At 37.0% G+C, this 14,378-nt stretch overlaps 1 protein-coding gene across 1 annotated transcript in view; it reads right to left on the reverse strand.

Moving 5' to 3' along the window:
• The window catches only part of Rsf1 (remodeling and spacing factor 1), a 122,332-nt gene that overhangs the window by 11,099 nt on the left and 96,855 nt on the right, over positions 1–14,378 (reverse strand). The window contains exons 7-12 of the mRNA XM_052158346.1: positions 12,221–12,427; positions 8,082–8,186; positions 6,646–6,725; positions 3,232–3,286; positions 1,882–1,991; positions 607–674 (exon numbers count right to left, since the gene is read on the reverse strand). Of these exons, the coding sequence (XP_052014306.1) occupies positions 607–674; positions 1,882–1,991; positions 3,232–3,286; positions 6,646–6,725; positions 8,082–8,186; positions 12,221–12,427 (625 nt within the window). The remainder of the gene's footprint in view (positions 1–606; positions 675–1,881; positions 1,992–3,231; positions 3,287–6,645; positions 6,726–8,081; positions 8,187–12,220; positions 12,428–14,378) is intronic.

Consider the following 14,378-nt stretch of genomic DNA (forward strand, 5'->3'; position numbering starts at 1 on the left):
CTGCCTTTTATTTGGGGGTAGGCTGTTTAAAAACCTCTAGGGGCAGTCTGGGCTGGTCCTGAACTCCCAATCTTTGTACCTCAGCCTCCTGAGGGAGGGAGAAAGTAATTGGGTAAATTGATTTTTAACAGTTACACCAGTCATTAAAATTTTAATTGTCCATATATTTTGAGGCTTCATAGTTATAAAAACAAAAGAAAAGTCTCCTGAGTATTCTAATTAGAACCAGATAGAAATTATTTGATTAATAAAGGAAATTAACCTTTTGTATTATATAAAAAATTAATAATTACTAAGTTCTGACTTAATACACTAACACTATGTCAACAGATTAAATATGAGACAGTTTGTTCAGTGTTAGCACTGGAGAGAAGAATAATCTGTTGGTAGAATTATGTGAAAAGAATAACAGGCCAGAAAGTGGTGGCGCATGATTTAATCCCAGCACTTGGGAGGCAGAGGCAGACAGATTTCTGAGTTCAAGGAGAACCTGGTCTACAGAGTGAGTTCCAGCACAGCCAGGGGTATATAGAGAAACCCTGTCTTGAACCCCCCCCCCAAAAAAAGAATAACAGATAAAAAAAAGAATAACAGATAAACAGATACCTCCTCCATCAGCCTCTTTAATATCATCTTCTATAGCTTCATCAATTGCTTCATCAAATTCATCAAATCTAAAATAAGCACAGTGATCAGATCCTAAGCTGTATATGTTTGATTTCTATACACTACCTACACAAAGTGGCTGCAATAGTCTGCTTTTTGTCCCCATTCCAACTCACATATGACAACCTTAAGGCATGGTTCACTCAAGAATATGATTAATGTCCTCATTAAACAGGATTTAAAAGAGAAAACAAAAAACTCTTGGCATCTTCTGCCATGTGATGTTAAAATAGTCTGTCTGACTATCTATCTATCTATCTATCTATCTATCTATCTATCTATCTATCTATCTAAAGAAGCAGGCCCACACCAGACACTAGATCTACAAAAACTTGTATCATGTGAGCACAAAGCAGGAAAGCACCATTGATAAGCCAGAACCAGGCTCTGAGATCTGTCTCCTAAATCTGCTGGTCCTTTCATCTGACGTTATAAAGCCTCTGGAACTGTGAGAAATCAACATACGGCTTTTGAAAGTTGATAGTATTTCTACACAGGAAAGCAGAAAGGTTCATACAGTATCAGTATATATGTGAAGTAGGTACTCTAACACACACACACATACACAAATATATATGTGCACATACACACTTATACATAGACACATACACACTCTAGACAATAAACAAGTAAGAACTTCAAAGAACCAGTAAAGTCTTAGACACTTTACATTATTATATATTTACTACTGAAAATAAGTGTATTGTTAAATTCATATACAAGTGATCAAATTTTACAGCTAGATAAATGTGCTTCTGCTCAAAAAACCATTTTTTTTTTTTGTATTTAAAGATAAGAAACAAGAAAATAAAACTGATCTCTATGATTGCTTTCTATGGCAGATCCAGCTTTGTTTGGGGCTCAGGTGACCTAAGATGTGCTCAGCCGCACTGAATATACAAATAATGTCTGCTTGTGATCTTGTGCATAAAAGTGCATGCAAGTGTGTGCCTGTTATGTGGACTGGACACATGACCTTGCTCCTGCTAAAGAAGGGTGGCTCTACTACTTCCAAGGTACACTGTAGCCTTTTGGTCTTGGAACCCAATACCTAAGGATACCACGTGACATAAATGTTAATACTTAAAAGTCATGCAGTTGGGAAAACCATCCACTTCTGTCTTGTCTAACTGAAAACAAAACAAAACAAAAAATAAAAAACCCCCAAAACAAACAAACCAGACTCTTTTATAACAACTTTCTCTTCATTCATACCTGTAGCTTATACATTTCCTTGTTCTTGTTGATCTCCTTTCAAGTACATTTGCTTTGGATTTTTTTGCATCCTTTTTCTTTTCTTCTTGATCTTCAGAAAACTCAGGCTCCTTTAAAGATAAAAGCATACAGGTATGATAGGGAAGCAGTTCTTGGAGTTAGCAGCTTTAATATTCCACCTAGGCAGCACACAGGAAAGGCTTGAATTTCCGAGATTAGCTATCACAATGAACACACACAGCAAAACTACTTACACAAATTAAAAATATTGGTAATCAACAGATGAACTATTTCTGTTGATTTTCTTATACTTCTGTGAGTTTATAATAGTCTGTATTAAAATAATGAGAGTAAAGTTTTTCTACAGTCTCAATCATTTAACCAATAATTAAATGATACACAGAAAACTCTGAATATATTATGTATGCTCAATTCATGAGATTTAAACTGAAGAACAACTTGGTAAGCTACTTAAAACTGTGATATAATTGTGAAAAGAATAAAATAGTAAAACTTTGTTTAGAAACTGCTGACTGTGATGGCTCACACCTCTAATCCCAGCCTTCAAAACCAGCACTCAAGAGGTAAAGCAAGCAGATCTCTGAATTCCAGGTCAACCAGGGCTATGTATCCTGCCAAAAATCATCAACAGCCACAAAATCCACAACAAAAATCAAGTTGGAAATTATTGAACATTCACTGATGAGCTACCCTTAATTATAGACTAATAAATGTTAAATAATGGTAGTTCTTCCAAGAAATTAAATTATAATAGAAATTAAAGTTTCAGTAAGGGCCAATTTAAAAGTAATATATTCCCCAGCTATTCTTTAGTTATTTTATGCAAATAACACATTATAAAGCTAACCACAAATTGCCCCATTTACAATAGAAACAAAAGGACATTACCCCAAAGCAATGAGCTATAAATTTAGTTTAAATGCAATAATCACATTTTTGGGTTATCTATTTATACATAATAATTTCAATAGTTATTTCTCCAAATGTTTAAAATGTCTAGCATTAATAAAAATAGGAATGTTAAATATTAAAACAAGACATACAATTACATTAAACTTGAGAAAGCACACAGTATCTCCTCCACAAACACTAGACTGAAAATAGCTCAGTGGTTAAGGATGGCAGCTCTACAGGGGACTCAGGTTCGATTCCCAGCACCCAGAGTGGCTTACAACCATCTGGAACTCCAGTTCCAGGGGATCTAGCACCCTCTTCTGACGTCTGTAGGGTCTAGGTATACATGAGGTACAGACATAAAGGTAAAACACATACACATACGATTTTAAATTTAAAAAAAAAAATAACAAAAACTATCAACTATCAACTTACTTGTGGAGGAATGATGTTTTCAATACTGATACCAACATAAACCAAGCGTTCTTTCCTTAAAATAAAGACCAAAAGTGGAAAATAAGATTTGCTAAAAATAAAATTCATATGTAAATATCATTTCAGATAGTAATAAAATTACAATTTCATGGTACTTAAGAGGCTGTTACGAATATTAAAGTGAAACCTTAATAACAGAGAAAGTATAGATGAAAAGTACAAACTTTTTTACATATATGAAAACTGTACTTTTGAAGTGAAATAAAAAAAACCCTCAAACTGTGAATTGACAATGTGGTTAGATAAAAAGGTACCTCTGATCAGAGGAACTAGATTTTTGCATATTAGATGTTTTGGATAATGTTCTAAGTGTAGTATACAATTATAAGACAATGGTAATAAACATCCCTATAAAATAATAACTAACAAACAATATATAACAAAACCATCTCAAGGCTTCAGAGAATGCCACTTATTTTTTGCTCTGGAGATGAAAAGCTGCAATGGAAACACATAACTATGCATTCAACATTGCAAATTAAGATACCCATACTGCCAGAAAGCAAGAATGCAGATCCTTAATGACATCTCCATGGTTCCGTTTACAAGAAAAACAAAAACAAAAACAAAACAAAACAAAACCAAAAAAACTTGTGTATTTTAATTAAAAAACAACAAACAACTCTATACAACAGGTGTTTGCTCTGGGCCTCTCAATGCTAACTCAGTACAGCAAAGACAGCTGAGCTCTGAATACCAAAGTGCATTAAACTGAACTAAAAGAGAAACTGTTCTTTCTGGCTTATTGTAGTATTACTTCTGAAAGAAAATTAATGCATTTACTTGTCTAGAGCCAGCTTCTAATGTGCTATGAACTCCTGGTCCTGATAACAAGAATCTTATATTTAGGCGGTGAAGCTATTACATTCATGAAAAATGATAAAATAACTTTAATTAAAACTTTGTAAGATTTCAGATAGTAGGGCTGGAGAGATGGCTCAACAGTTAGAAACACTGGCTGCTCTTCTACAGGTCCTGAGTTCAATCCCCAGCAAACACATGGTGGCTCACAACCATCTATAATAGGACCTGATGCCCTCTTCTGGTGTGTCTGAAGACAGCTACAGTGTATACATAAAATAAATAAATCATTTTTTTAAAAAAGAAAGTTATCAAGTAGTTAATAATGACCAAGACATTTCATGGTTTGAAATGTCTCTGATATTAATTATGTGATATACATCTCTCCTGACAATAATCACATTCATTGAAATACTAATCTTTTCCTTCAAACCTTGAAATTACTTTCATTTGCCTACTATTTCTCTTCTCAATTCAACTGAAGATATATTTGCTCATGTTCAACACGGATAGATTTATACCAAGCTTGGAAATCCATAGATAATATAAGGTATGGTTTTTGCACTCACAATTAGTTATCAACTGACTATAGACCATCTTGAACTCTACTAGAAACATCTAAACAGAGAAAGTATGGAAGGCTTTAAATGGATTCGCTGTTGTGCAGAATCTGGAAGGCAGACATGATTCCTCATCCCCGTCTCTTGTTAGCAATCTCTTGGCATGATGCCATGCATCCAGCCTCACTACCTAGAAGAGTGATACTGCAGACCTTATCATTACTAACAATACACTCTTCCAATTGTCTGACTCCACTAACTCAATTTCCTACTTACTCCACTTTATATACTAATTTCTGTAATTTTTGGACTCTAGTAGAACTTCTGTTTACTCTGGCCCCTTGACTAGCCCTGATACCTGGCTGACACTCCACAGTCCATCATGATAAATACTTCTTTGCATACACTTTCAAACTCCTTGTCTCTTTTTCTCCTTCCCACTGTTCTACCTGAAGATTCCAGTCCCTAAATTAAATTCATCTCCCTACTAAGCAAAGCACTAGTAACTGTAGTTGGGAAGAACAGAGATTTCTGAATTCCCAAACTATCTCTAACACCACACTCTAGAAGAAACATTAACAAACCACAAAATAGAGGTTTCTATGCTAGCAGATTCCACAGAGCCACACTGCAGATCTGTAGACACTTGGTGGGTAGTGAATCCTCTTTTCTACAGACTGTAGAGCCATTTAAGGCAGAAAAAGTATGTGCATTCTCGGGTTGAATACACTGCCTTATATAAACCAGGCATTCAGAAAATGTTGCTTAAATGCTGGATGAAAAGGAGAAAACAGTGGGATCAGAGGATGGGTGCTCTTGTACTCTGAAGATGGATAAAAGCTAGAGGAATCATTTTACAATCTACACGAAGCCACCACTACTCTACTGTTACAAGGCTTGCCCTACTTGCAGACTTCCCATTGAAACATTCCAATTCTCATTCATTCCTCTGATTTACCAGGGCATATTTTTTGAAATGAAGAACATATCCTTTTATCATTCTACCACTATCTACAGAGAATACTTGGAATTCCCTAGCCAGATATGCAAAGCTGTTTGCAATCTGGACTTCCCCTGCTTTCCTGGAGTTCTGTCCCATCCTATTTTTCTACCCTCAGTTTTCCATTCTCCCCTTGCTCATGAGGTCTCTGAATAGCAACTGGAACTGTCTTTTCTATGTTTACCTGCATTAACACAATTTATCTTCCAGGCTTTCCTTAATAATCCAACTTCTAGGAGAATTAAATGCTACTCTGTGATATTCTAGGATTGTATTGTATCTCTCTCTCTCTCTCTCTCTCTCTCTCTCTCTCTCTCTCACACACACACACACATACACACACACACGTACACTCACACGCACACTCAGATTCACACGCGCGCGCGCACACACACACACACACACACACACACACACCAATGGGTCTCTATTCTTTGTATCTGCATTCTCTAGTAGAATGTGAGTTCAATGCAAACAGACTTATTTATTAATCTGTTCTATTCCCTAGAGTATGCAGAAGATTTGAAGGAATGTTTAGAAATAGAGTGTTCAAAGAAAGCACAAATAAATATAAACTTACTGTATTCTGAATCCCTAGTAAATGTTAGGCTCAAGGTCAACCTTACTTGCTCCAAGAAACTAACTGTTTTAGTCTACACTGCAGAGGCATAATGAAAACAATATTTCCAGCATTCTGACACAGTTCAGCAATTCAGTAAAGCACACAAAAAAACTGTTCTAGTAAAATTTATTTATTTATTATATATGAAACATGAATATCATGTAGTTTTCCTACATTATGAAATGATTTTATAGTGATGTTTTAAAAATGAAAAAAAAAATTTAGTAAGCATTGCAAAGAGCACCAGCAGATCAGAGTTACGTACTATAGCTTGCCAGTCTTTGATTTAGATGGATGTGTTCATCTAAAACTGTAAAGACAATTTTACTGCCAAATTCCCAAGAAAAACACTGACACATATATCAATTTACCTTCGTTCTGCACGTTCTTTCTTCTTTAAGGCAACATCCAAATCTTGCAACTGTTCTTCTAATTTTTCACACAGTAGTTTCTGACAGAACAATAAATATGTGTTATTTTTTAATACCAGAATACAACCATACATCACATGCTTACTATCAAGGATAAGGCTACTAAGCCTTGAGCTGAAAATGGCCACATGGTGAATGAATACTGAAACACACTTGGTTTAAAAAGGTGCTTCAGGATCCACTTAGCAGATGATGGGATGAGCAGGGTACTTCTATAAGAAAGCATGTCAGTCAAACTAAGCATTATAAAACACAAACACACAAAAGACACACTCTGTGTCTACCCTGCTTTCTTTTTTTGTTGTTTTTTGAGACAGGGTTTCTCCGTATAGCCCTGGCTGTCCTGAAACTCAGAACTTACTGTCCTGGCTGTTCTGGAACTCACCAGGCTGGCCTTGAACTCAGAAATCCATGTGCCTCTGCCTCCCAAGTGCTGGGATTAAAGGCGTGTGCCACCACTGCCCAGCCTACCCTGCTTTCACAGGTCAAAACTGTATTTTGTTCATAAATAATGAACAAAATACTATACTATATACATAAAATACTATAAAAACAAAACTATAAATATATTCTAATATATATATGACATATATAAAATAAAACATGCTACTATAAAATATAAAAATACATACAAAACAATACTGCATAGTAACTGGATCAAAACAGTGTAAAAAGGGCTGGAGAGACTGCTCAGTGGTTAAGGGCACCGACTGCTCTACCAGAGGTCCTGAGTTCAATTCTTAGCAACCACATGGTAGCTCACAACCATCTGTAATGGGATCTGATGTCCTCTTCCTCTTCAGGTATGTCTGAAGACACTGACAGTGTACTCATATAAATAAAATAAATAAATCTTACAAAAAATCTTTGTATTTAAAAAACAGTGTAAATAGATTAAGCTACGATGAGCCAAAGACAGAAACGTCAGAGAAAAAGGCATAAAACCATTATATTGAAAACATAATGCAGTTAGACTTGCGGAAACATGCAGTGAATAAAAATTAACTATTCTTTAGTTTTATAAGAAAGTATTATTCAATACAGAACAGACTGGATGTTTCTTCTAGTGCTACTACAAAAAGGGATACATTCATGAAAAAGGATCTTTTAAGAAGGGGGTAAACTACAGAAACATTTATTTTATATATATCTATCCAGAGTTTGTGCTATTTATATTTATTACAAATTTGAGTAGAAAAAGGATGGTCCTACAAAAGCCAAACATTTTAGAGAAGACAAGAAGGCTGGAGCCCGGCAAGAGAAAAGCACGGCTGGCAACTGCTTTGAAAGGAAAGCTGTTCAACAACTGTCAACTACAACTAATGTATTGAATATAAAACTGAGGGCTGGAAGCAGAGTTAGGCTGGGGGTCGTACATGCTGGCAAGGAGGGCAGAACCATTCTCCATCAGGGATGATCATCAGAGGAGGACGGAGGCAGGCCGTATGGTAGCCACTGTCACAAGAATCACACAGGAGAATCTGAAAGAAAACACAGTAGTATCAATATCTGCTTTTTGTTAAAATAATGACATTTCTTTCTTTTTTGAGACAATGCCTTGCTGGGTTTTTTTTTTTTTTTTTGTTTTTTGGATTTAGTTTTTTCGAGACAGGGTTTCTCTGTATAGCCCTGGCTGTCCTGGAACTCACTCTGTAGACCAGGCTGGCCTCGAACTCAGAAATCCACCTGCCTCTGCCTCCCAGCGTGCTGGGATTACAGGCGTGCGCCACCACCACCCGGCTAATGCCTTGCTCTATTAATAGTACTAGTTAGGCTGGTACTTGCTACATAGCCCAGGCAGGCCTTAAACTATCAGCACTATTCCTGTCTCAGCCTCCAGAGTGCTCAGTGTGTGTAGATATGAGAAGACACCAATTCTAGTGAAGTCAATGATATTTCAGTATAAGTATTTCTTAGTATAAGGCCAATGAAATAGCTCTGATAATTAGGGATGTGAAAAAATTTTTAAAAAGTGAGCCAGGTGTGGGGCTCAAACCTTTAATCACAACACTAGGGAGGCAGAGGCAGGCATATCTCAGAGTCTGAGGTCAGTGTGGGGTACAGGGTGAGTTCTAGAACATCCAAGGCTGCAGAGAAACAGTCTCATAAAAACACGAATAAAAAGATTTTAAAAGTTAAAGACTACTCCCTCTGACATCCTAAGAAAATATTTTAATATAGAAATTAGTGAAATAATAAGTGCTTTCTAAATTGAAAACAATTTCTAGTTTGCCACAGGTGATCTTACATTCTTTATAACAGAATTTTAAAGTTCAAGTGTCATAAAGTATACTAACAATATAGAATTATAAAGTATTTCCATTTTAATTACATTTCAGTTAGCTACATGAAGGAAACACAGTTCCTTTTATTCTGTAAATTTAGATAAGAAATTGACATACAGAAAAGGACTAGAGGTGTCAGAGCCATCCTACTCAAAAGGTACGCATCACCATGCCCCCCAAAACATTATAATCTTACCCACTTTTGCCAAAACTAAAAATTTAGCATCAACATATTAGGTTTCATCAGACCTTTCCCCCAAACTGAGGATTTTCTGACCAGGATCCAGGGAAGCTCTCCTGCCCCTCACATGGCTATGCCTGCCTGCACTCACTGTCAGGGACTAACAGATGGTTAGCCACCCCCCCACCTTTTTTTTTTTTTTTCTGTGACTTTGCCAGTTTTTGGAATATCAGAAGTTAAACATTTTATAAACAACTCTGAAAATAGGAGTATATTTCTAAATGGTTATGCTGGAGTCTGTTTGAGAGATGAACACTCTGCTTATTCTGTCATATCAAGGTGTCTCAGTCAGTGTTCTGTTACTGTGAAGAGACATTATGACCAAGGAAACTCTTATAAAGAAAAGCATTTAATTGGGGCTGGCTTACAGTTTCAGACGTTTAGTCCATTATCATCACAGCAGAGCGCATAGTAGCGTGCAGGCAGACTTGGTGACAGAGAAGGAGCTGAGAGTTCTACGTCCTGAACTGCAGGCAGCAGTAAGGCAGAGATTGGGCCTTATGTGGACTTTTGAAACCTCAAAGCCCTCCCCAGCCCCCACCAAGTGACATACATCCTCCAACAAGGCCACACCTTTCAATCCTTACAATCCTTTAAATAGTTCCATTCTCTACATTCGAATACATGTATTTGGCCCTATGAGGCCTTCTTTTTAAAAAGTATTTATTTAGGGATGGAGAGATGGCTCAGAGGTTAAGAGCACAGCTGGTCTATAGGTCCTGAGTTCAATTCCCAGCAACCAAATGGTGGCTCACAACCATCTATAATGAGATCTGATGCTCTCCTCTGACCTGCAGACATGCACACAGGCAAAATGCTGTATACATAATAAATAAATCTAAAAGAAATATTTGTGTGTGTGTGTGTGTGTGTGTGTGTGTGTGTGTATTGTGTTTAGTAACAGTGAAGGTCAAAAGAAGGCAAGAGATGCCTGGAACTGAAATTACAGACACTTGTGCACTGCCATGTGGGTGCTGGGAACTGAACCCAGGTCCTTTGGAAGATCAATAGGTGTTCTTAACTGCTGAGCCATCTCTTCAGCCCCACAGACATAGCATGATTCTTTTTCCTTTTCCCTTTTTTGTGACTGGGTCTTACTAAATACCTCTGGCTGTGACAAATGCCTGGAATCCCACCTACTAGGGAAGTAAGGGCAGGAATATCAGATTTTGAGACCAGCATGGACAATATCTTGAAACACTTCTTTAAAAAAATAAATAAAAATAAAAAAAATAAAAAAGGAAGCTGGGAAAAGAATTCCATGGTAGATGGGTGACTAGAACGCACTCAAGTCACCAGGAAAACACAAATAAATGAACACTAGCAAAAAACTGAATGAAGGAATAAACAAATCCAGCCAATATTCAAGGGTAGGGGCTCAAGTTGTCTAGGACTAGGAGTATCACAGGATTTAGGGATATAAATAAAAAAATCACTATAGTAACTATTAAATTCATAGGTATTTTAAAGGAAGATAGAATCAAGTTATGCAAATGTCTCTCCTTCATTCATACCTGCCCACTAATTTAGCATCTCTCCTGAGCTTTGTTTCCACTGTGATGACTGTAGCAGTGTTTGTGATTTTCTCCCTTCCTCAAACCCGTTACTACAGTTCTTCTACAAAGAAATTTTTACCCAATTTTTTCTATCAATATGAACTAATGAATATTTCTTCTTATTTGAATTATCTCTAAAATCTATTGTTTAATTTGTTGGAGCAGTTTCAGTCATGGATACAGACACATGAGCCCTTTCCACTTCTTTCTGTGTCCTTAGGGCTGGTCTGTATCAGATTCTTTGTTTTGAAAGCATTTTGTTACCCTTTAGCAGGTACACAGTACTTTAGACATACCTTACACTTTCCATGCCAGACTGAGGATTTTTAGTAAAATGAAGAAGCCCTGGTTCTTTTATTCCAGATGAATTTAGAAAACAAGGTATGGGAAGTCTGAGAACTTACTGTAATGGCCTGTCACTAATATTAAGTTCTCAGACAGAGACCGTATTAGTCAGTAATTTTATATGTATACATACATACACACACCCTTGTACCTATATTAACATGGATTTACTGTAATCCCTCCAGCTCTACTCCAGCAACATAGAGTTCAGTCTACCACTGGCCCCACTTATCTATACTCTCTATTTATTTGTTCACCTCTGGTATACACGGTCTTTCTGAAGTTCTGCCATGGTAAATAGAAATGGGATTTCCCAACTACTTATAGTGACAAATGAAAATACTGTGGATGTCCTTCCTGTCACTTTTGCTCAGTCCACTCATTTCCTCACTCTTGTTTTTCCCCAAAGTTTATGTTTTAAAGTTTATGCCCCATTCTGTTGGGGCAGGGAGGAGGAAATGTTATGATGAACACAAGCATTACTGATCCTACAGCATAGTCTCACATCTTCAAATATCCTTACCACAAAAGCCTTAACTTTCAGAGCCTGGCTCATTATGGTAGCTATGGCAGTTTTAAGGAAATGTTCCTCCTCAGTCTCCAGAACTGGAATATTGGTCCCCAGTTAGTGGGTGTTGGGGAGGATTAGTAAGTGTGATCTTGCTCAAGCAAAGGATGCCACTGGGTGTGGGCTCTGTCCGAGCTTTCAGAAAGACTTAGGATGCCCGCAGTGCTCTCCACCCGTTTGTGGATTAAGATGGAACTCAAAGACGCTTCTCTAGCCACCTTTCTCCATGCTCCTCTCCGTCTGCCATCATTAACCACTCACCCTCTGGAGCCACCTAACCTCTTCTAAGGTGCCTTGGTCACAGTGCTTTATCACAGTAATAGAAAGTAAGGCATGGGTTAATCGGAACTGCCCCCTTAAGGCCAGCCACAGCCCACAGTGAAACCCTGTCCTAAAAAAAATAAATAAAATAAAAAAACCAACCAACCAACCAATAAACAAAACAACCTAGGAGCAGAAGTTCACTCCAAATAACCACAATATAGACATCAGATGAGCACTGCTCTTAGCAGGTACATACTAGTTCTGGATGGTTCGGAAGGCCACACTTTTTGCAAGGTTCATCATCATCTGGAAGGACTGCTTCTTCACTTTCCTTTCCTTCCTCCTCTTCTGAGGCTGCAGAGCATTTGTCACTCTCGGACCCTTCGCTTTCATCATTGCTGGAGTATTTCCACCTGCCACGTGTCCGAGAGCCAGTCCATCGAACTTTGCCTTTGGGTTTTACCTTACACAATTAAAATGAGATAATTAGACATAAGAATTTTTCTCATATTTCATCAGACTACATATCCCTTGGAAAATATTTAGCTGATACAAAAAGAAAAGATGAAATTATTATAGTTTTGTTGACAGGTCTATCTACTACTAAGTTTTGGGGTGTATTCTCATTATTTTCTGCATGGGGGAGGGAGAGGGTCCTTAAAAATGACCAAATAGCTGTACTGATTTTATTCACACATTTGGGTAGTTGTTTCCCATTTTTTCACTTTCACAATGCACCCTCATAGATGTTAATGTTTTCATTCATTTTTGTGGTTAGGATAAATTCCTTGAACAGAATTCTGGGTCAAAGGCCATGAACATTTATAGGCTATATCAATCGCAGGAAGATATGCTGACATGCTTATTTTTCAAAAATTTAAGTTCTAAATTACAAACAAAAAATTTAAAGCAGGTCAGAGATGAATATAAAAAATCCCACAACCATTTAAATTACTGATCCAGAGAGGAAGCTGATCACGGCACACTATTTATCACCTGGTTTCAGTCTTTCCTATCTCACTTCATTACGAGCCTGCACACAGGCCTCTAGGAAAGAACAAAAGAATTCCAACAGAAGAAAAAAGGATTTTGAAAGAATTCAAAATTCCACTTTTCAGGGAACAAAGGATAAATGACAATGAATAATAATGTGGCCAATAAAATGAAAAGGTAGTACTTTTAACAGCAAACTCCCATGGAATAAAGTCTTAGAGTTAATTTTGGTAAAAATTAAGAAGGTCATATAGAAAAGAAAATTCCTGCTTTTAAAACAAATGATTGAAATGAGGAAAATGGCTGTTCCCATACACTGGTCATGAGGTACAGTAACAGGACGTCTGAAGGGCAATGTGACAATGACTGTCAATTTTACAAGACACATGTCCCTTGACCCAGGAATTCCAATTCCAGGAGTCTATTCTAAAGAAATACTCACTTATGTCCAAAAGGATCTTCAATGCAGCATTGCCTGTAATAGTGAAAAATGGGAAACAACCTAAATGTCAATTAATAAGGGAGTAATTAAATAATCTGAGGTATATCCACACTATTAAATACTATGTGGCCACAAATAAATATAGGGACAATACTGTTAAGTAGAAAAACTCACAGTAAAACAAACAGTTTTGATCCAACTATTTGAAAAATTTAATGAACAATATTCATGAACATGAATGCCTAGAAAAAGGCATGAAGCAATGCATCACAAAACTGTTCATATATGCAGTCTCACTTTGGCATTCTACAGGCTCTTTATTAGTAGGATAGTTAATATAGTGTATTCTTAGAAATACTTGCAGTAGAAAAATAATATAAAAGATGACATTGTATGGTTTGAAATTTAATATGTGGGTATAATTATTGAAAAGAGAGCAAGATTTATTATTGTCTTTGAATGGCTATTTTAACACAAAGCTATTAACAATTTTGATCTAAATTAGTTTTCTAATTAACATTGAGAACACAGGCTTGCAAGATGGCTCAATCAATAAAATGTTTGCCATACCAGCGTGAGGACTGGGTTCTGCATGGCCAGAACCCACATAGAAAACCACACATGGCAGTGTGCTCCTCTAACCCCGGGGTAGTGGTAGAGACAGGTGGACTGCTGAAGCTCACAGGCAGCCAGCTGGGCTGAACCCTTGAGCTTCAAGTTGTTTCACAAAATAAAGGGTTGAGGGATAAAGTAGCCACCCAGTGTTCTCTCTCTCTCCTTCTTCCTCTCTCTCCCTCCTTCCCTCCCCCTCTATCACTCTCCTTCCATCCCATCCCATCCCATCCCCACCTCACACACACACACTTCACAAGAACACACACATCCCATGCAAAAAGAAAAAAAAAAATTAAAAACATAATGGCCAGGAAGATAGCTCAGTGGATAAAGCACTCGCTGCCAAGCCTGGTGACCTTAGTTT

The sequence above is a fragment of the Apodemus sylvaticus genome, chromosome 1, assembly GCF_947179515.1.
Source record: "Apodemus sylvaticus chromosome 1, mApoSyl1.1, whole genome shotgun sequence".
In the NCBI taxonomy this organism is placed as follows: Eukaryota; Metazoa; Chordata; class Mammalia; order Rodentia; family Muridae; genus Apodemus; species Apodemus sylvaticus.